The following is a 22,390-nucleotide window of genomic DNA, read 5'->3' as shown; positions in this document are numbered from 1 at the left end:
GTGCTAAAATAATGTTCACATGAGCTGATGAATGGCTCACCTCAATGAAAGTTTGCTTATCATGAACAAATACTGTTGATTAGAGAAGACAGCTACTTCTAAACGGTGTTCTAGCTTAGAACAATAAAGAGAACATGGTTTTGTAAAAAAATATTTGTAAAACTAAATATAAGTTTAAGAACTAAAAGAATTCCCTTCTACTAAACATAATGATGGAAATTCAGCTTCCTTTAGCACATGTTCCTTTCTGGTACTACACATGGTATATTATGTGATTTTAGCAGAGGAAACAAGAGTTAGTCAGTTCTATTTTAGTCCAAGTACTGAAGTGGAAATTATATAATGACGGATTTTGTGAATACAACTTCTAAACAAACTCATGATTGCAACTCTATCAGAAATTCAATGCAGAGGAATGCAGTGATAGTTGTATATAGAAAAGTTGTAATGATGAATTACCCTACCATTAAGGAGCATGTGTGCATCATGGAATCTTCCATGAATAGCATGAGGTATAGAATGGATAAAATAGATATCAAGCCATATTTTGTTATCCCGATTTCCTAGAGAAAGGAAGCTATTTTTCGTTGGGCTATTGGCCCATCTATTCCATCACAAAGACAAGAAAAAGGACGCTGAAAGTAATTTAAGCAAATTCAACAGTTGATCTGAGAGTAACAAATTTATTCAGAATTTGTACAAGTTGATAAGTAGACAGTGATCCACATTTATATACCTATCAGTAGAAGAGCAGTTATAACATAATTGCATACCCATTTACCAGCAGCTTGATCAATTAGATCAAGAAAATTGGTCAGTGTGTCAGCCAACAAGAAGCTTGCAACCGAACATACTATTTGTAGCAATATAACCTGCAAAACAGACATTGATATGGGAAAAACAAATGGGAAGACTGTTGGGTGTTTGCTGTCAAAAGCATTACAAATTTTACTGAATGTCATGGAGTTCTAGGCTAAAGTTCTATTTTATTTATTTATTTATTTATTTTTAATTAAAGGCATGTACTCACTATGGCTTGACCTCATTGTGGCCTTCCAGTACCTGAAGGGAGCATATAAACAGGAAGATGTACAACTGTTTACAAGGGTGAATAGTGATAGGACAAGGGAGAATGGTTTTAAACTAAGTCGGGAGGTTTAGGGTAGATATTAGGAGGAAGTTTTTCACTCAGGGTGGTGACGCACTGGAGCAGGCTGCCCAAGGAGGCTGTGGATGCCCCGTTGCTGGAGGCATTCAAGGCCAGGCTGGATGTGGCTCTGGGCAGCTTGTTCTAGTGGTTGACGACCCTGCACATAGCAGGGGGGTTGAAACTAGACGGTCATTGTGGTCCTTTTCAACTCAGGGCAATCTGTGTTTCTATGATTCTATGATTCTACTCTGAAATTTTCCAAAATATCTGCATGCATACTTAAATAATGTAATTTTACACTAACTCTAGACTCAAAGAGTATACCTGATTGCCAGATAGAAACATTAAGAACATGAAATATTCCTTTCTCAGCTCAAGATGAAGATTATTGGGCAGCCTAATAGGAACATTTGCATAATGATTTGGTTTGCAGACCTTTTGGATGGGTGGTGTTTGTTTTTATGGGAAGCTGGGCAAGGTAAAACAAGCAATGGAATCTTTCACTGACAATTCCAAGCTGCAGATTTTCACTTAGGATTTTTTGGATAATGATGCAAAGAGCAAAGACACAACAGTCTAAAGTCTGTCTGGTTACCTCATGGAAATATCCCTCTTCTGCTGTTTAAACTAAGATGGCTGACTTGGTATTAAGGCAATTAATTCCATATGTATTCAACTTCACTAGTTTTGTTATGGGGCTGGTGTGAATGAAACCTTTGGCTCCTCCAGGAGTATGTGAAGTTACAGTATACCTTCAAAAAGGTTGGTTGCTAGGGGATGGCAGCCAATTGCAAAAGAATTTCAAGAAAACTTTGTGCTGTATCTCCCATAACAAATCTTCTGGGTTTTCTCTCCATCTTTCTGCAGCTTTCTGAAATAATGTTGTTTCTGAAACTCCCAGGTAACCGCTGTTTTAGTCATGTCTGTGCACCTGGTCTATGTGCACCGTCAAACACCTACAGAGCTTACAAAAATATAGATGTAACATACTGCATTTACAGGTACATAGAGCTAATGCCTCCAATGGCACAGAGCTGCGGTCTTTGTCCAGAGATGTTGTAGACACCCTCTTCCTGAAGGTGTTCAAAGCCAGGTTGGATGGGGTTCTGGGCAGCCTGAGCTGGTGGCTGGCAACCCTGCTTGCAGCAGCGGAGTTGGAACTAGATGATCTTTAAGGTTGCTTCCAACCTAAGTCATCCTGCAATTCTATGATTCAGTGATTCTCCTGGTGGAGCTCAGAGCAGCTGTTGTAATCCTTGAGGGTGCACCGATCAAGTCCTGCTGATTCACTGTGTTTGTGCAGTTTGTTGTCTACAGGAGGACTGACACTCCTGCCAAATTCTCCAACTTTGGTTAGAGACAGAATGGAAGGTATTCTGTGACCTGGGAGCAAGATTTGTTGTAAAATTTAACTTTGTGATTACAGTTGCTACTAAGCCGAGACAGAATGTGTTTGTGAATAGGGATGGATCATCTCCAGCACATGTAGAGCAAATATATACAGTTTTATTCAAAACACTATTTGAATAACTTAAGCCTTTTCAAAAGATATCAAAAGTGCTTCGCTTTCTCTGTTGTCGTACCACAAAGGATTGAAAAAATGCTCATTGGCACCACTGAAACTAAGGGGCTCAATAATACCGCTATTGATTGGAGGTCTCCACATGTAACACCACAACTGAGAGCCAAAAGTAAAAAACATGAGTAGGAACAAGAAGAAATAATATGAGAAATAACAAAAGCTTTGCACTCATACACTCTTACCACACAGCAGCTTGAAATTACTGAGGGGAAGGCATGGCAGCCGCTACTGAGGCTGGAAAACACTCGAGGTGCCCAGCAAGGCCCGTCACCAGCAGACCCAGTGCCCCAGAACCCCGGGACGGCCGCCCCTCCCGCCAGGGGGCGCCCCGGGGCGGCGGGGTCGGGTCCGAGCCCTCGACCGGGGGCGGCCCCGAGTGAAGGCGGGCGGGTGGGCGTCCCCCCTGCCGCTTCGGGCGGCGTTGCGTAATCCCCTCAGGGCGGAGGGCGTCGGCACTCGGCTGCGGGCCCGCTCATCGGCGCGGCTTCGCGCACCTGCTCACCTGTCCCCGGCCGGCTGGGGGGGCCCGGCCCGGCCACTCCCCTCCGCGGGCTCGGCGCAGGCGCCCTAGCGGCTACCGCAGGCAGGGGGCGGCAACATGGCGGAGTGAGCGGCGGCGGTTCGGCTCCACAACAACAGCGGCGGCAGCGATCACTCCCGCCTCCGCCGGCTCTGCGCGCCGCTCGCCTCCGCCGGGCCGCGCTCGGCAGCTCCCGCTCTTCCCGGTTCGCGGCGGAGAGGCGGCCCCGGCCGGCAGGCTGCGGCTATAACGGGGCATCGGCGCCCATAATAATCCCTCATTATAGCGGAGCGGGGGAGCGGCTCCTGGGACGGTGCCTGCGCCTCGGGCCGGCTCCCTGCGGCCCCGCCGGCTGCGGCTGCGGTGGATGCTCGGCTCGGCCCGGCCGGGCGGGGAGGCGGCAGGTGCCGGTAACGGCGGGGGCTAAATGGCGAGCGAGAAGCCGGCGGCGGGGCCGGAGCCGCAGCCCGCGGGACTCATCTCCGTCGGGGCCGGCGGCGGAGGCGGCGGCGGAGGCAGCGTCGCCGTGATGGGGGAGCTGAGGGCGTCGGGCGCCGGCTCCGTGGTGCTCCCCGCGGGGATGATTAACCCGTCGGTGCCGATCCGCAACATCCGGATGAAATTCGCCGTCCTCATCGGACTCATCCAGGTCGGCGAGGTCAGCAACCGGGACATCGTGGAGACGGTGCTGAACCTGGTAAGCGGCCGCCTCCCCGCCCCGCTGCCGGCCCCGGGCACCGGCCGTCCTGCCGCCTGCCCCGCGCAGCCCGAGACGCCTCCGCGCTCGCGGCCGCCGTGCGCGCACGGCCCTTCTCCAGCCCCGGGCAGAGCGCCCTTCCTGCCCAACTCCTCTCGTGCCTCTCTTTCCTCTGCATGTGGCAGAGACCCCCGGCGCTGCCCAAGTCCCGGCAGGACCCCGCGCCGCAGACAGGGCCCCTGTCCCCTTCCCACTGCCTCCTCTCCCGCGGGAGCGGAGCGTGTGCCATTCCTAACGGATAAAAATAAGGAGATTAAGTCATTAGCAACTTCAGGTTCTGGGTGCTGCCGTGTAACCCGGTGACTTCCTCCTTGGAAGAAGAGTGGCGTGAATGTAGTGTCTGTTTCTAATTGAAAAAGGTTAAGCAAGCAGCCCGAGCTGCTGTCTTTTCTTAGTGGCTGACACATGTGAAGGGTTTAACCCTGTGAGCTCAGAGCTAGGCGAATGTTTTGTGCAGAGGAGGAGGAGGAAGGAGGTTTTTGCATGGGTTCTGCATGCTTTTATATGTGTAATAAAGAGTTAGTTGTGTTGCGGTGTTGCATTGGGTTGCTCGTGTCTAAATAATCTGTCACGCTTTCCCAAACACTTAATTACCTACCTGCAAATTAAGCGTTGTTGCTAAATTTGTGGAACGTCTGTGTGGTGCAAAACGTTATTGCACGTTGATAGATAGCTGGAAACGAGAACACTGGTAAAATGTAGCTCCGTAGTCATCTGCTCACTTCATGGAGTGAAAGAGTTACTGCAGGACTGTATGACTTAATGTTTTTGCGCTACCTACACCAAAGCCCGAGGAACCTACAGAAGCCAAACGAGTGGATCTAAAAATGAATCACTTTCAATTATGTGCAATTTGGTGCTGCTCCTGAATGCAAGATTTGCTGCAGCAAAGCTTTTGAAGCAGTTCAGTCAATGAAATATCCTCTGCTTTTGCGTATAAAATAGGATAGAAAAATGACTGCTCAAAACTGAATGGCAATTAATTGGAACTGCCTTTGTTTCAAATGAGTTGAATGCTTCTAACCTATACTCATTTTGTAGAAAGTCGTACAAAGAATATCTTTTGTTTCCAATACTTTAAAAGGATGTATCCCTCCGATTGTTTGATAGCTATTTGCATTTGACCTAGTACAGATTGAATGGAAAAGCTGCAGCATGCAGAGAAAGGCATGATTTGGTCAGATCATTTTAATATTTATGGCTTGAATGAATGCACAGGGTTAAAACTCGTGGTAGTTTTGTGAATTTGTCAAAATGGTAATCTCCTATATTTCTCATTCATCTCTACAAGCAGTTTGGCACTTAACTGAAATATGATTTTAAATACATATTTTTGTATAACTGTGGTACAAGTCGTCATAACTTTATTGGGCTTTACCCATTCCTTTAAAAGTAGCACCCAAAATATGGGAATTACATTAACTTATTTCACTAAGTAGCTTTGTATAGATCATGACAGATACTGATCTTTAATCTTTTCCCAACAACCTTTATTCTTCCATTCTGCTTAGACATATTTAAGCTTTCTTTAATTCTGACTGTTAATACGTCAACAGCTAGACTAACATTGACTTATGTTTTAGGAGGGTTTAGAATGCATTATGATATTTATTTGGGTGAAGTACAGTGCTAGTTACAGTGCTTGGCTATAAGATCTACCTACTTATTTAGTTGCTAATGCTGAAATCTATGCTTACATTTAAAAATAAATGAGTGGTTCACAGTTCTGTCAGCATCAGAAGTCTACAAATGTGAAACTGCTTGGGAATCTGCTGCAGTAGCGATGCATTCTGGATCAGTCATTACTTAACAGATGGAGTCTAATATACTACAGTCAGTATTCCCACAGAAGAGAGTGGTTACGTTGTCTGCTAATCTTTTTCTTCTCAGTGCAGCAAATGTCTCAAATTTATGCTTGTATACTTGAAAATTTACTCACACGTAAAACATTATAAACGCAGTTGGTACAAAGGGAAGTTGATGGCCTATCCCTAAACTTCTAAATGTTACATGACTAGATAGTAAGGATTTTAAGAGCAACTTTAAGTAAAATGTGTTATGTTTCTTTTTTCCTAGTCCTTTACTATGCTATTTCTGAATGACTTTTGATGCAGATTTGATCATGGGCGGACAGCACTGAGAGTTGATCTCAATATCAGTTTGGGTAATCCCTGGAATAAATATAACTACATTGCTGAGCATCTATAAGCCATTTAGTAATAGCTTTTTAGTTTTTTAATTTTAAATTAGAGTATTAGAATTCTGTTGTTAACAACTAGAATCAGAAGTTAGTTTGAGATACTTCTTTATGTTTTAGGTTATTTGAGATTTCTGCTGTCTTCTATGTAAAACTTAAGGAAGTCTGTTCCTTCTTCTGCACTGCTTTGTCTGAGACCAAACTTTGGTTTGGCTTTCCCTTGCCTGGGAGAGTCACTTTCCTGTTAAATGGCCTTCCTGAGGTTTCTCTTAGGCAGTTGTTACCATCTGATGTGATGATCCCACACAGTGTTCTCTGTTATTGCATTTCATAGTTATTTCACGTTACATTCTGATGTTGACAGACACAGTAATTTATTGTCTGCGAGGTGATAACGTGCTTTTATCCAGTGTTGAAAAATCTTTTTTCATGCATAATATATTGTTGGAGTTTCAACTTTGCCAAATGTGAACAGTTGACTTTCTACCTGGGCAGTTTTATGTTCTTGTGTGTACCTACACTGTGGGTAGGATTAGTTGTTACTCTTGATTCTTTCTATTTTCATAGTGATGCTTCTTTTTCTCTGAAATAGCTTTGTACTTGGTGTTATATTATACTGATGAGTTTATTTAATTGAACATCACTCAGTAGAGTTGCTAGTATTGCTTGTATTATTCCTTGTGGTTTACTGACACAGTAAAAGACATAATGGAGAGAGGATTCAACCCATGAACTAATTGAAGTTAACTCCTTAAATTGTTGACGAGTTAACTAGGAGGTTAGTCTGGAGTTAACTTTAACTCCTTAGACAATCTGCTAATATTAATAGTCTGTAGGTTAGAAGATGATAAAGGTCTATGAACTGAAGACTTTTCTACCATGATTTTTTTAGTATGTTGTCTTGTTACATTGCTGGACGTAGGAGGGAAGTTATCATGCCTCATGCATTTCTCTCTTACCGGGAGATTTTTGATATTTTTTGTTTTATGGATTTCTGTGAATTCCCAGGTTCAGTATGCTCTCTCTGAGATGTGTTGATCTTTGTGTACTACAGAGTACAGAACTGAAAAATGCTTTCCTTGTGAACTGCATAATCCTTTAATTGCTCTTGTTGCTTTCTCTTTGGGGGGTATTTTGACACCAGCTCATGCAACTATTGATGAGGAAGCCTTTCCCCTTTGGACAGCTCTATTAGTTTTCTTAGGAAACTGTCAAGGATGTTGTTATTACTATGATAGATGTGCCCATTGTTATTCTCCATATTTCCTTGGCTTCTTGATACTCTTTTGTACTTGTGGTATGTGTTTAAAATGAAGTTTTGTGCTGTGTACTCCAGCAAATGTGATGCTAGAGGTGGGACTGAATCAGTCAGTCTGCCCATCTGTGTTCTTCTACTTCAAGTGTATTTTTTTCCACTTTATTCCTAGTTAAGATTTTCACACGTGGTTTTAATTAATTGGTCTATAATGCATTTCCAATGGCTCTTCCTTTCATTATTTTTATTGACTTAGTTCGTTAATTCTCTACTTCTTCAGTATTTTAATGGTTTTGGGAAAGCTTTTTTTCCTTCATTGTATATTTTTAAGTATCTGTTGTATGTCTAGCTTTCATCCAGTATGACTCTGTCAATTATGTTGTCTTTTAGCTTTAGAAAGCTTTTTTTTTCTGTTCCAGTTTGAATTTCATAGAATTTATTTGAGTTCTGTGGTGCTGACTCTATGACAGTACAAGACATGTTAGTTGAACAGGAAGCCAGCTGATGCTGGAAGTTGTCACTGGTGCTGACACACGCTGCTCATTTTGCCTGTGCACCTTGAACAGATGAGATAACGTAGGTTTGGACAGTTTTCAAATTGATGCAGATGTAACTGACCGGTGTTCTCTTTGTGCAATCTGGAAAACTTTGTTTCTTTATATATCTTTTGTCAGGCTGCAGAGTGCTTATAAGAAAGTAGGTCAAACACCAGGCATAGTTCAAAAAGTCTCTTGCTGTTCTTGACTTCAGCCCACGCTTCTGCCTAGCTCTTCTCATTTTCTTGGCTGTTCCATCCTACTTCAGCATTAGTCACCTATCAGAAGAGGTAAGCCATTTTTTTTAGTGCTTTGTCACTGTTTATACTTGCAAGAATGGCATTTGCAGCTTCAGAGCAATTGGTTTGGATCATGTGAAAGATGACTCTGGCCCTAAAGTCTTTCTGTAGTAATGGTCATGAGGAAAAATGTGAGATGTAAGATCTTCTCTCTTTTTCATCCATCCTTCCTTCCTTCCTTCCTTGTTCTTTGAATCTACTTAAAGTCTTGGTCACTGCTACTTCCTGTGGTAGAGTTCTGCTACTGTGTGGAGAAAATAATTGCTTTTGTGCTCTGAGAAAGAGTGAGCTTTAGCCTCAATCATGTGGCCTCTGTCCCGTAGAACTAACTTTGCAAGCTTAAGGATCTTATTCCATTTTCTTTGTGGAAGCCTTCTGATTTTCTTATTACAACTCATCACTAGTCTACAGTAGTATTAAAACAAGTTTGGGGGGATTTTCAAGGTTTTTTTGTGTTGTTTGTTTGTTTTGCCTTAAATTGTGTTTTTAGGCTTGGGTAATACTAGAATTGAGGTGGCAATTCTTGTCCGAGTTGTTATCTGTCCTACTGGTTCCTATCCTGCCGTTTCTGTCTTCGTTCTAAGCTGTCTTGAGGTGACTATAGAAGCTATCAGATTTATAAAGGGCCAATGCTACAGATTGTAATAGTATTCTGTGGGCAACTATGTAAGAATACTGCAGCTGTCATCATTATTGGGTACCTTTTTGATGTTAGGTATTTACAGGTGGGAAACTTTTCAATTTTTGTATCAATCATGAAGCTCTAGTTATATCTCAGCAAGGTGGCTGTGTGTCTGGTATGATGAATTGATGTATTTTTATAGGCAATAACTTTTTGAAAACTGCCATGGCAAGCATATCACTGAATGTTTGTTACCACTTAATTATGAATAGCTATTTTCTTCTTAGGTCTATATTTCACCTGTCTTTACGAGATTCAGTTCATAGATTATAAGGGAAATGAACACCTAAGGCTTTTTTATTATATTTGTCACACTGAAGTAATAAAGTTCTGAGACTGGTATCAACAAAACACCTCCATTCTTTCTCCTTTTCCCTCACCTGAGACCCTAGGATCGTAGAATCCTAGAATATTCTGAGTTGGAAGGGACCCGCAAGGATCATAGAATCTGACTCCAGCCCTTGCTTTGTTTTATCCCTTTTGCATCAGGCTGAGGGTTAGCACCTTGCTCTGTCAAGAGGCTATTTTTACAGAACTGTGACCTCATTCTCCATTTAAACCATGTATTTTACAAGACTAGATATTGAGCAGTGTACTTGGTTATACACTGATTTTTTCCTGTTGGCATTCTACCTCAACTCCCCCCACCATGCTTTATCGACCACTGCTCAAAAGGGTAGAAAACGGGGTATAGCTCATTACGTTCACGAGGCCGGTGTTGTGGAGGATGTGGTGCTGGTTTTTCCTTCATTTAAGTGCTTTTCCATTGCCTTCACTCATGCTTATCAAATATATGAAGCACTGTGGGTAACTGTACATTCTAAAAACAAAAAACAACTGCAACAACTACAAAAAGCTACATAGCCATCCCTGAATTTCTACTGACAGGTTTGTTCCTGCTCCCTTAACAACATGATATACTGATTTCAGTCAGAGTGGAATTTAGTCTGTGACTGGGCTAGTACCAAAACAGGGATGACTGTATCCTGACAAATGCTGTGGCTTTTAACAGCTTTGTTAACTCAATAAGCTATCCAAGCTATTTTTGTTCAATCTCTTAATCTAATCTGGTCATTGCTTGGTACTTCACTTTTTTCTCTTTGTAATTTGGTGTATCTGTGTAAGTCTACCAACCCAAATCAACTTCCCTTGCTTCATGGTTTGTTGTAGCACTTTGTAGCACTTTATGCACAACACTGTTGCAGCTGGCTGTTAGTTGACTTCTTGTACAGGGCTGATGACCTAAGGATCAATGTCGTATTTTTTTAGACAAAACCTTTAGCTTGTCCTTAAAACTGAATTAAATTTAGAACTTGCTTTTACATTTGAAGATGGAAGACCTTTTGAAACATCCATTTTGAATGTGATGGTCTGCCTACTACTTCTCTCTAGTCAAGGTTTGGCTGGGATGCACTGCGAATGACATAGCATTCAATATTTGAAATTCAGTGTGATGCTAATGAACAATTACAAATATGTATTCCTATGGAGAGTAATATATTAATGATAGAAATATCTGTTTCAACTGTTGGATGATGATGAATTTTAAGTATTTGAACAACCGTTTCTTCACTTCAGAATTAAGAAAATCATAGATGGCATTCATCTCAAATGGAAAGACTGCATATAGAGAAAGACTTCAATAGAGAAACATCTTAACTTCTGACTTCACTCTGCTAGAACTTGCATTCTGGTAATTTATTGGGCTTAGAGTTTGTTCTGCTTTTGAAGTACGTGGATAATAATAGTTTTCAGTATGCAAGTAAGTCTAAGTAGTTTTGGTCTTACTGAGATTTGTAGCAGAGATATCAATTCATTTTTATTAATGCCACTCTGTAAAATGCTTATCCTGCTTTAATTTTAAAATTGGATTGCGTCAATGAAATTGTTCCAGCACAAAGATTCACAGAAGGCTTGCGTGAATGTGGATACTGCTGTTGTTGTTCAGCAACTTAAAAATGCTTAATTTCTTTAGATGTTCTGTGTACAGTTGGATGCCTTTCTTTACTATGCAGACTAGATACTAGGTTTTTTTAATTAGCGGCATGTGAGATAGAGCAAGATATTTACTTACCAGTGAAATTGTTACTTGTTTGACTGCATTTAATCATGTTTTTATGGTACCTGATGACTTCTGTAGTGCTCAGACAGTGTAGAGAAGGATAGAAATAATCAATCTCCCAACAAGAGCCTTCTAAACTGACACCAGTACCAGCAGTATGGCATTGTAATCTGTTTTACGTGATCTCACTTTTTCTGGCCTTTTCAGTATTCTGTGACAGCTACTCAATGATGTAAGGTTTTCTAACTTTTATTGAATTTTGATTGCCTACTTTGAATTGATTACTTAAGAGCCACTTTAACAATTTTTTCTCTCTTTTTTTTTTGTGAGACGAACATGTTTTGAATATTTATAAATACAACCATGAACTTGGAAACACAAAGATGCCTTTACATACCTATTGAAACAGACTACAATAGGATTATATAAAACAAAGATTGCTCGTCTCTGACCAGAGTTTGCTCTTAAGTTTTGTGTAGCTAACTGCATCAAAATCTACTTTTTGAATTTATTGTGAACTAAAAATCTTCTTGTGTCACTTCAAGAGTTAAAAACCTTCCATTAAAAAAATAAAAAGATGACTTAATAATCAGGAGGGCTTTCTGGCTTGAAGTTGAATGTGTGTTTTCTAGCTATCAGAGAGGGAAAGCCATCTCTGTCCCTTCCAGTAGAACATACATATCATAATGTGACAACAGAGTTCTGTCAACTCCAATTGTGTAGTATCTCCATAATGTTAGTAAATATACCTAAAGATTGGGAAAGGCTAAAGCACTATAAACATTAAAAGCCAACCAAACAACAACAACAAATCCCTTGAAAATCAAGGTTTGAATGATTATACCTGAGGGTGTTCTGCAGGGAGAATGAGCTTCCCAGTGGTCTGGGGAATGGATTTGTGGATTTAGCATCTTTACAGGACATTAGCTGAAACTGTTTAATTGCAGGTGGAATTTTGAGGGAATGGGGCAGGAAATATGTCCTGAAATTGGAAGTAAAAAGTAATTTTGTAGGAGGGGAAGCAGATCTATTCCTCTTCAAACCATTTTTTTATTATTATTAAATCTTATTTAAAATTTTTAAGGGACCTCTAAGAACTGTGTTGTGGGTATAATAAGGTACAAGAAATGGAAATACTGTGTGATGTTTTAAATGTTTGTGATAGATGTCTTTTAATGTTTTCTCTTGACATTGTGAGCTCCCACAAAAGTAATTATTGTCAACTAAATTTTTACATATACTTAGTGGGATTGTTGGCCTGAGTGTGTTCCTCCATGACCAGGAAGTTTGCTGACAAACTTATCAGCAATGAAATGTTGGTACTCCACTTTTCCCTTCTGTTACTCCAGTGAAGTACTTGGCCTGTTTTGGTGAATGGCAAGCTGTGGTGTAGTGCAACTATTTGACTCTTAATATTCAAATGCTGAATAATTAAAAGTTATGTTTTTGTAAGACTGCACTTGACTTGGTAAGGTCTTCTAAGCCAGCAGCTCAAAGGACAGAAGCCACTTCATTCTTCTAATTATTTCGCCCTAAAGATATTTGTAGAGCCCCTGCCCCACTTCTGAAACTCTGCAGTTCCAAAAGCCTTGTCTTCGCTGCATCTGTGAAATTAGTTGTCCGGGCACTTTCATAGACTAGCAGAATCATCCATAGAACTGTGGGATAGCTGGGGATGAAAAGGACCTCTAGAGATCTCTAGACAAAAATCCCTGCTTAAAGTAAGGTCAACTAGACCAAGGGGTGCAGGGCCTTGTATGGTTGGGATTTGAATGTTTCCAAAGATGAAGAATCCCAAGTCATGTTTTTTATTTAGGTGAAAGTGGAATTTCCCATACCTGTTGCTGCTCCTGACTCTGGGGGCCACTGAGAAGCGTTTGGCTTCATTGCTTCTATTCCTTCCCTGTTCCTCTGTCCTGTTGTACCAAAATAGTTGAAAAGACCTCTTTAAACCTTTCCAAGTCCATGAACAGTTGAAGCTCTCTTAGGTGTTTTCTTGTACGTCAGTTGTTCCACTCCCTTAATCATTTGCACATTTAGGTCTTTATTCTCCCCGGGCAGATTAATAGTGCTCTCTTTCCCAAAAAGTGAGAGGTGGAGTCTGAAAAGGCTTTTAATTATAGCAACACCTCTTCTCTTTTCACAGTATGAGCTGCAACATCTCCTTACAAATAATCCAGTCAATATTGCTGTGCCTAAGCCAGCAAAGGACAATTTGCACCACATGCAGCCAGGAAAGAAAACAGACCTCTGTGAGCTGCAGCAGCGAGTGTTTACTTTTTCATCTGTTGTGCCTGCTTGATAATAGCTAGCCTTGGATGGAACACACAAGCCTGTGTCTGTCAGTTCTGCCAGATCATGGTTATGGTTGTAGGTAGGCTTTATTTCCTGGATTTCAGAAATATAAAATGTAGGTATATTTCATATTCTGCTGAAAATGTATGAAATTTTTATTAATGGCTTAATATTGAGTTAAGGAAACTTTGTGGTTCTTACCATATTTTATAAAATAATACTTTTTCAAATAAGTACCATTGTTTGAAACTAGTCTAGAAAAGCTATTAGCTTAGTCTTCAAAGTTGCATGTGCTTGATATCAGTAGGAAAAAATATTCAGCACAGAGCCCAAACTGTTAAAGTTGAACGCTGAGTTTGTTACGAATGAATCAATACCTGGATAGACAGTGTAATCTTTATAGATAAAACGCTGGAAAGCAGTTTATATGTGTATTAATATATATAACTTAGAATTGGTAATATGCTATACAGTCATTAAGCTCTAAGGTTATAATCGTTTGTTTTGTAGAAAAATAACTCTTTTGTTCAAAATAACTCATAATGTACAATAATAACACGTTATGGCTGGAACAGTGTTTAGGTATAGTCACTGAGAAGGGTGTTGGTTGTTGACAGTTGACACTTTAAAGATAGCACTTGCTGAATACGAGTTGATAGTCTTTAAAATGAACTCTTCACCAAGAATGACTTCAGTTAATAGCTACAGTTATTTTATAAAACCCCAAAGCAGGATATTCCCAGTTATCACAGCTGCAATGGTTTCCTGTGCTACTAATTTGAAAGGTTCATATTACAAAAAAAAAATTAATTATAGTAAAAACATCTGTTTTTTTTACAAAAAGAGATTAATTTCTACTTATGCATAGATTTGGATGGACTTGCTTTGCATGTCCTGGCTCAGTTGAAAATTAGTTTTCAAGTCTAATCCTTCTTTTCACTTGAAAGTAGTTTACACAGAAAGCTATCACATTTTTCAGTATCCCAGCAGCTTAGGGCAATGCAAATGAATGTAAAATGTCTTAAGAGCCTTTGGTGCAACTCTAAGCAACAGCCAAAAGAAAGGATGGAAGAGGGGGAAGCAGAAGTTCTAAGTGACTGGGGCTAAACCATGTACGCCAATACCTTTTAGTCTGTCAAAGCTCATACTTCTCCAATTGAATCTGTTCTTAAAATTATCAGCACGAAAGATGTAAGTTAATTACCGAGGTGCAGCTTAGTGATTAAGAAATGGTATTGCTGAAAAGTAGCTTTATGTTTAAAGTATGAGTAGAAACCCATGAATACAACCATGTATCTCCTCTCAGTGAAGAAATGTCTGCTGAAAAATGCAGGGATCTTAAAATGACAAATTATATATTCTTAAAAATTATTTTTGTGATATATAAGAATTATCACCATCTGCTAATACCAGAACACTGAGCTTCAAATGACCAGTGATGGCTCTTTTAAATAAGAACTCATTCTGTTAAAACCAAACTTGGAGCACATAAGGAGTTTCAGAGTGTAAAAAGAAAGTATCTTTGTTTGAAAAGCTTTTATAGTCAAGATTAAGTCTTTGCATTGTTTGTAATGTGGTCCCAGGCTGTCATCTGGTGTTAGCATGTAATGGAGCTCTGTTACTGTCCCAGTTATGGCATAAACTGACTTTTCAACTAACTTTAGGTCAATTGAGTTGTGTTCTAGCCAAAATTTACTACAGCTTCCAAAGAGAGCAGTGCGTACAAAATACTTTCTTCTAGCTCAGATCAATCCTGAATGCATTTCGTAACAAAAACTGATATTATCCAGATGTGCAGAAAAAGCCATAAGGAGCTTGAAGTGTTGATATTATCTAAATCCTTTCTGGAGATCAGAGGAATCTGCAGAGGACCTTGTTTAAATTATCAGAAATGCCTCTCTTAACATGCTCCTCGTGAAGTTATAATAGATCTTAGGACATCCTCAGTAAAGAAGTTGGTCAAGCAACCTGAACTAAACTGCTACCAGCCTGCTAACAACCGTCCACAGTTATGTCCTTCTAAATTCCTGTCTCAGTGTTGTGTTTCTCCCTGCACTCCTCCCCTGTAGAGGTGTTAGGACTTTCATGGGTGTGTGACATTAAAAGCTTTCCTTTTGCTTAAGCAGTGTATGTGAACTGGCTATGCATATTTTTGCTTCAGAGGTTTGTTTTCAAAAAGCCTTGTTTCTAAGTTTCCTTTCTTTTGTCGTGTTTCCTAGAATAAAAGCTGTTGTGGAGACCGTACACTTTGTAGCACAAGCAGGATGCAGTAGATGCTGCAGTTGACGGTGCAGCTAATGTTTTAAGATTCTTTTAAGATATCCTGAAGATTTCTTGGGCAATGGGAAGGTGATAAGTGGTGTTTAACAGCACGTCTGAGGAAAATAGTCTTGACATTTCTATTTATTTAGAGAATTGAAATCCACCTAAATAGTCTGCCCTTTGTGTAGTAAAATGAAATCTTTAAAACACTATAATGTAGGGATACTGAGGCATTATTAAAAATTTATATAGCCAAGAGAGTTATTGATGGAAGCAGCATTTAGCAGTAATTGTTAATACATGTTGGTACTGCTATATGGTAAATACTTTCCAGATTCTTAATCTGTTTTCAGCTTCCCCACAAATAAATACATGCATAATAATTTTGTTATTCTCATGCTTCTGCAAAGTTAGGTAATAGTAACCATTCTAGGTCAATAGATTTGTATCATGACTGCAAACAGAGTGGCCTGAAGTCTTTTGTTGTTTCAAACTTCAAAATAAGCCCTAGAGAAAAAGTAATTCAAGTTGTGTGACTGATGTTACAGAGTAAAATGTCATAGAAAAAATATATTTTTATGGTGCTTTGTGGGGACAGTCTGGGATAAGGCTCAGGTTTTGATGGTGCTAGGATTGGGAGGTCTTGATGTTCTGGTCTCAGACGTGCTGTTTTCCTTTATGTGATGGAAACATTTTGCAATGCAGTTCTTAAGGAGGTACAGAAAATGTGAGTTAAATATTTTAATGTGTAGTTGTAAACAGAACTGCAGTTTAACACAAATTGATTGATGTATGGTACTTGTCATTTCTCTGTTTTTCAAAAGCCCAGCTGTTTTGTGGCTTTTGAAGTCTGTGGGCTGTCTTGATTGGGTTGACATTTGCAGTGGTGACGTACAATTAGAAAAAAATCTGATTGATCCTTTCAAGTGATGAACAAGGTTTAGTTATGCATTCCAACTTTCCTAGACACATTGTCATTTGTGATATAACGGTGGACTGTGCCTGTTTTTTTTTTTTAAGAACTGTCTGTAACGTGTGGCTCTTTAGCAGTTCCTCTGCCTCCTCCGGGAAGTCTTATTTGACAGAGTATAATTGGCTTGTTCTCTCATGAAGATTCCTGACATCTCTCTTCATAGAGATGAAGCTATTCAGTCTTCTTGGAGGACAGTGTTACCAGTAAAGAGCTTGAATTAAACTTCTTACGTCACTAATCCCACGTTCTACTTCAATGTGATGTCAATGGGAGTGCTATGGTTTTGTGCTATATACATATGACATGACACAGCATGCTAGTTAGTAGGAATTAATGCCTAGATGTGTACACAAGAGCCTGTGTGCTGTATCCACTGAAAATGCTTGCCCAGTTTTCTCACAAGAGGCTCAAAGCTTGTGCCTTGTAGGATTTGTATCTCGTAGCTACACTGTGGTTTTGAGTCATTGGCTGAACAGAAGGAACACTGTAAATGTGCTTCTCCTGGAGAGTTTATAGTGGTTGAGATGTTTTACCCTGGCTTGGAATGCTGTAATTAAGAGTACATTAAAGAAGTAATTAACTGTTTTCTTTTTCAAGTTTATGAGACAAGTACTGCTATTTAAAACTCACTTGTGTAGGAGAAAACTGTAATTTATTTGTTATGGAGGTTGAATGATAAGTAACAAAGAGAAATTTTGTAAGTTGATGTTGGTTCTGAATATGTTCAACGCACATCTGCGTACTTTTTTTTCTTTTCCTTGGGCATCACAGTGTCATGGTACAGTTCTTGTGGGTTTTTTCTTTTGTTTTTCTTTTTAATGTTTGACGTTCTTACTTATCACTGTCTAATGGTTATTGGGTTGAGTGACAGAAACCAAAGCATATATGTTCCTCCTGGAAACATTTGATTGTCTTTATCTGTATTCGATACTTAAATCATACAATTTTCTTTTTTTGTTCTCTCGGTAAGATTAACTTTTTTTTTGTGCTTTTTAAATTATGGAACCTTTCTTTTCTTGTCCTTGCATGGGGCTAGTTAAGGCTTTTACAGATGTCTGGCAGATTTAATTACAAACTGCCATTAAACTGTGCGCACGTTTAGTTGGGTTGCTTTTTCATACTGAAAAATCCATGGGAAAAAAAAACAAAAGAAAATGGAATGTCTAGTGAGCATCAGTAAATTATAGTTGTAAATATAAGCAATTCAAGGCACTTGTGCAGTAGGAAAAAGTGTATTTAATGTAGATGATGTTATCCAGCTTTGAATCACAGGATTCTGAAGCATTAAAGATGAACTGTAAAGGTTGGTTAAAACCTGGGGGGAAGAAAAAAGTCTTGGATTGGTTACAGAATGTTAAATCAGGACTCACAGAACAATTTAGAATGAAAGGCTTCGTATTAGTGGTAGTCAAAACTGAGAAAGCATGCATGCAAGTGTAGGCTTTGGGAGAGTATGAGGGTTCTGTGCTTTCCAGATAGCGTGCATTTTGTTTGCCTGTTTTGTTCAAAAATACAAATACTCCTGTTGTTTTCCATTCAAGAATACTAAAGGTTACTGCTTTAAAAAGAAAAATGTGGCTTTACTGGACACAACTCCACAGAAAGTGACTCTAACCTTGTTATAAAGTTGAATGAAGTTTCCCCTTTGAGATGTAAGGACTCTACAGAGCCAAGCACAGTGAAAAGTAATTAAAAAAGCTATATGTCTGCTGCAAGTTGTAGATACTGCAGAGTATAAGGAGATGTGTCTATTTAGTCAGGCACTGAGTGTTGTTACAGACATTTACTGGCCAAACAACAATTCCTTTGTTATTGTTTTATTGGTTGGATTTTGCTTTCTACAGAACAGAGATCTGAACTGATATACTTAAAGATTGAGTTGTTCAGTACTTTACCATCTTTACTAATTAAATATGGTAACGTATCTAAAGTCTCCTTTAGATATTCAATCCTTGTCTCAAATGATGTCCAACAGTGGGTTATGACTTTACATACAAAGTAAGGAAAAATTGTTGTGTTGAACAAATGTTGAAGCTGCATTTGCATGAGTGCATTTATAGAGTACTAGCTAAGTATTAATAGCAAAGGAAACTAAAGTATCTGATGCAGCCTTTCAGACTTTTTCCTCTTTTACCTCCCTCTTTTACAGGCCAATTCAATTAGATTTCTATATATTCCTCCTTCAGTTTCCATAGTTTTACTTTATGACTTTCCATTAGTTTACAGTTTGCCCATAACTAAATAATTTTTACATTCTTATATATATATTCTAAAAATTCTTATTTTAAGTCATTCTTCAAAGTGAATATTGCTACTTTTTGAATGAATATGGGGCTACCATAGTCTTTTATCTTGAGTAAATAGTTTGCATTTTCCCATACTTAAATTTTCATGAACATCAGAGCTGTGCCTATTCTTACTGAATTTGGGGCTAATTGATATTTTTATGCATTTCAAAAGAAAAACGTGCATATATTTTCTAGCTCTACATTCCTTACAATTAATGTATTTTCAAATAATGTTCACAATATTTTAAATGTGAATTATTTTTTCCAACTGGAGTATTTTAGCAAACTGATTTTTCCACAGAGGTCTTTGAGGTGCTTACATTAATTCTATTAGAGAGGAATAGACGATGAGTCAGTCTCAGAGTTGTGTGTTTTGTCTTTGTTTTCCACATTTCCTCTGGGGAAAAAAAGTTGTTGTTTTTTTTTTTTTGTTTGAAGTTATTTCTATCATGAAAAAAAAAATCTCAATCAAAATGAAGCATTCCAACTTGACTGGAAGTCATTCTTTCTTAAACTTCTTAGAACACCAATTGGTTTAAATTGTCTTCTTTTAACTGAAAATTAAAGCTGGTTATTTTCACAGTGGGATGCTAACAGGGTATCAGGAAGTCACAGCTTCGGGTATGGTCTGTGAAAGTTTTACTTCCAGATTGGTTGGTGATACAGAAATCTATGAAGGGTTATAATTAGGTTACTGAAATCATTTTCTCTTATGACAGAATGCTGGATTTTAGAAAGAGTTAATACAAGTGGAAAAAAATAATTAATTTGTTCCTTGTCATGGTAGATTATATTTTTACCTTTCTTCATAGGCTGTTATGATTTATGAACATCAAAAATGTACTTTTCACTGGATGCTGAAAGGAAAAAAAAACAGGACTTCTAAAAGAGTATGAGAAACTACACGAAGATGTTGTAATGAAAAAGCCCCTTGTGGCGCTGAAGTTTGATTGCTGTTGCACATTTAGCTTAAAGGAACACTTTCAGTTTGCATTTTTAGTAGTGTATATGCAATATCTAATACATTAAGAGAAAATAATTTGCCTTGAAATTTAAGCAAATCAGGAATATATGTGTCATAATGCAAAACCGTATAACCCAATACAACCTTTTTTATTTTTAAAGCAAAAGTAAAATGTATAGATTTTCCAGAAGTTATAGTTGCCTTTTCTGTATCTCAGAATGTTTTTTGCTGTTGTTGTTTCTGTGTTGGTTGTTTTTAGTCATTTTTTTTCCTCACACATGCATGAAATCTGGTATTCTAGGCCATCATCTTCTTTTAAGTGATGAAAGAGGGAGTGTTTACGTTTGGACAGTGGTGGGGATCGTCCAAGTACCACTTTTGAAGGCAACCTGAAGGCAACTTGAGCTTTTCAGCAGTTAAATTGTATTCAGGAGGGTAGATTTAGTTAACAGTCATTTTGAAAAGTGAGAGTTAAATAATTCCGAAAAATCTCTTACAAATTTATTGGTCATCAATGTAAAATATACTGTTTAAATCCTTTTAAGTGTTTCCTTACCCAAAGAATCAATACATACAGGTAAGCTGTATTGTTAACATGCATCTTGCACTCTCAGATTTTCCAATTGAATTTCAGATTGGGTTTTAGTATTCAAGTATGGTGCTAAACAACTTTTTGAACTCTTACAAGTGTTAATAGGTTAAAATATATAAGTGCTAAAATGGATTACGAAGGCTTCTTTAATTGGTATAAATGTTTTAAGGGATGGAAAAGATGGGAGGTGGGAGGTGAACCCTTCAACATTCAGTAGTTTTACGGTTTCATAGTTTACAGTTTCATAGCTTACATCTGTTTTAAAAATTATGTAGTGTAATTCACTTTTTTGAGTTAAAAAATGTTTCCGATAATAAAGCATGCCTGCATTACACAAAGGTTTGATTACAGAGATGATTTTATTTATTAAGATAGCATTTGATATGATATTCTTAACATATTTGGAAGCCTAGAGATTCAGTTCATAAGCCTATTGATTTCTACTTAGACCCTTGATTTGTGGTTGGTGAAGGAGGGAAGTGCCCTTTTGTCTTTATAGTGATAAAAGTTGTTTTTTAGTAGCTTTTTAAATTTGATAACTACATAGAACTTCAGGAATCACTGTCTTCTATGTGATTCTTTCATTAGAGTTCTTTTGACATTTGACAGTAGTTCACTGAGTAGTTGACTGCTAATGATACTGTAATAATTGGTGTAAAGGGACATATTGTAATGGGGTGTATGTAAGGTTGTCCTTAAAAGTGAAAATTTGTGACTGCACGCCAGACTTCAAACAGAAAATGTAAGGGTGTTTGGAAGTTCACTTGTTTGAATCAGCTATTGGTGAAAGAGGATCTACTTGCAGAGAAATACTTGTGAGTAATGCCAGTCCAAGTTTAAGCTATAGTTTCAGTATCAAAGACAAGCTCTAAAACTTCAGTCGTTTCCAGTGAGACATCAAGAAATCCTGTTTAAAACAAAATAATAATTTTAAAAAACCTCTGAAGTTTTATAAGTGTGAAACTGGAAGCTACCTTTTTCTCCTCTAGAATCTTGCTTTCTGCAACTTGTGAGGAAAGAAAGCTGGCTAACCTATAAATCTTTTTCACATTGTAGATTTTTTTTTTCCTGTCTGTAATACACCTTCATTTTTCCCAAAAACACAGACAGAATCTCTGCCTGATACAGTTGGCCATCTGTTGTAGAAGTTGTCTTCAAGTTACCACTACTTTGAATGTGTGGAATCATGGCTTTCCAATTTCTTTTTTACCAACTCTGTTTTAGTGGCATTCCCTTCTCACCTCCTTTTTAGCATACTTCTATAAGCCACCTAGACCCAGACTTCTTTGAAGTCTGGAAGGTTGTGATTTCTCCTCCTCTTCCTAAAGTACCTCAGATGCATCTGAAGCAAAGTTCATGGTCAGACTTTAAGAATTATGGCTGAATGGAAACGTGACTGTGTTTCTTTGCTCCTGTAAGGAGGAATTTGAATTTGTTGTAAAATGGATCAAGTGTTGTTAGTAGCATATAAATACTGGACTCCTTATCAGAAGTTTCCTATATGGAACTGATGAACACTGACAAATGAGAAATGGATTATTTCTTTGCTTTGTTGATATAAATAGGGCCTATAGTCTGTCCTTCATGTCCTTCTTGAGGATCTGTTTAATCTGGGATCAGTTTTTTCACTGAGGGCTCAAATAGAGCACCCTAGGCAATCCACTCAAGGGCCTTAGTCTGTTATCTGGTATATTTCTTGATTCCTTGATGACCGACATTCAAGTAGTCTGGAGAGAGTGGGGAACACGGTGTGATAAAATCCCTGTGACCCCGTTTGTGACTGTGGGGGGAAGCTTAGGTTCCATTGTTATTTCAGTCAATTAAACTTGTTAACTGGGCTCTGCACATCCCTTGTGTTCTTTCAAGACCTCTTAGAGTGTGGAGAGGGGGGATCTGTTAGCTGAACCTCATGTCCTTTGTGAGATGAAAGGAAAGGTACCTAGCACACAATTCTAAACCTGCTTTTAATCTTGTAA

General features: G+C 38.7%; 1 protein-coding gene across 8 annotated transcripts in view; it reads left to right on the top strand.

Moving 5' to 3' along the window:
* Positions 1 to 3,311: 3,311 nt before the first annotated feature.
* Positions 3,312 to 22,390, top strand: part of NBEA (neurobeachin) — a 470,888-nt gene continuing 451,809 nt past the window's right edge. For all 8 annotated transcript variants that reach the window (XM_015277560.4, XM_040704875.2, XM_025153000.3 and 5 more), the window contains exon 1: positions 3,312 to 3,949. In XM_015277560.4, the coding sequence (XP_015133046.2) occupies positions 3,680 to 3,949 (270 nt within the window). In that variant the 5' untranslated portion in view covers positions 3,312 to 3,679. The remainder of the gene's footprint in view (positions 3,950 to 22,390) is intronic.

Source organism: Gallus gallus, chromosome 1, assembly GCF_016699485.2.
Source record: "Gallus gallus isolate bGalGal1 chromosome 1, bGalGal1.mat.broiler.GRCg7b, whole genome shotgun sequence".
In the NCBI taxonomy this organism is placed as follows: domain Eukaryota; kingdom Metazoa; phylum Chordata; class Aves; order Galliformes; family Phasianidae; genus Gallus; species Gallus gallus.
Note: the sequence above shows the minus strand (reverse complement) of the source record. Positions and strands in the feature narration are given on the sequence as shown.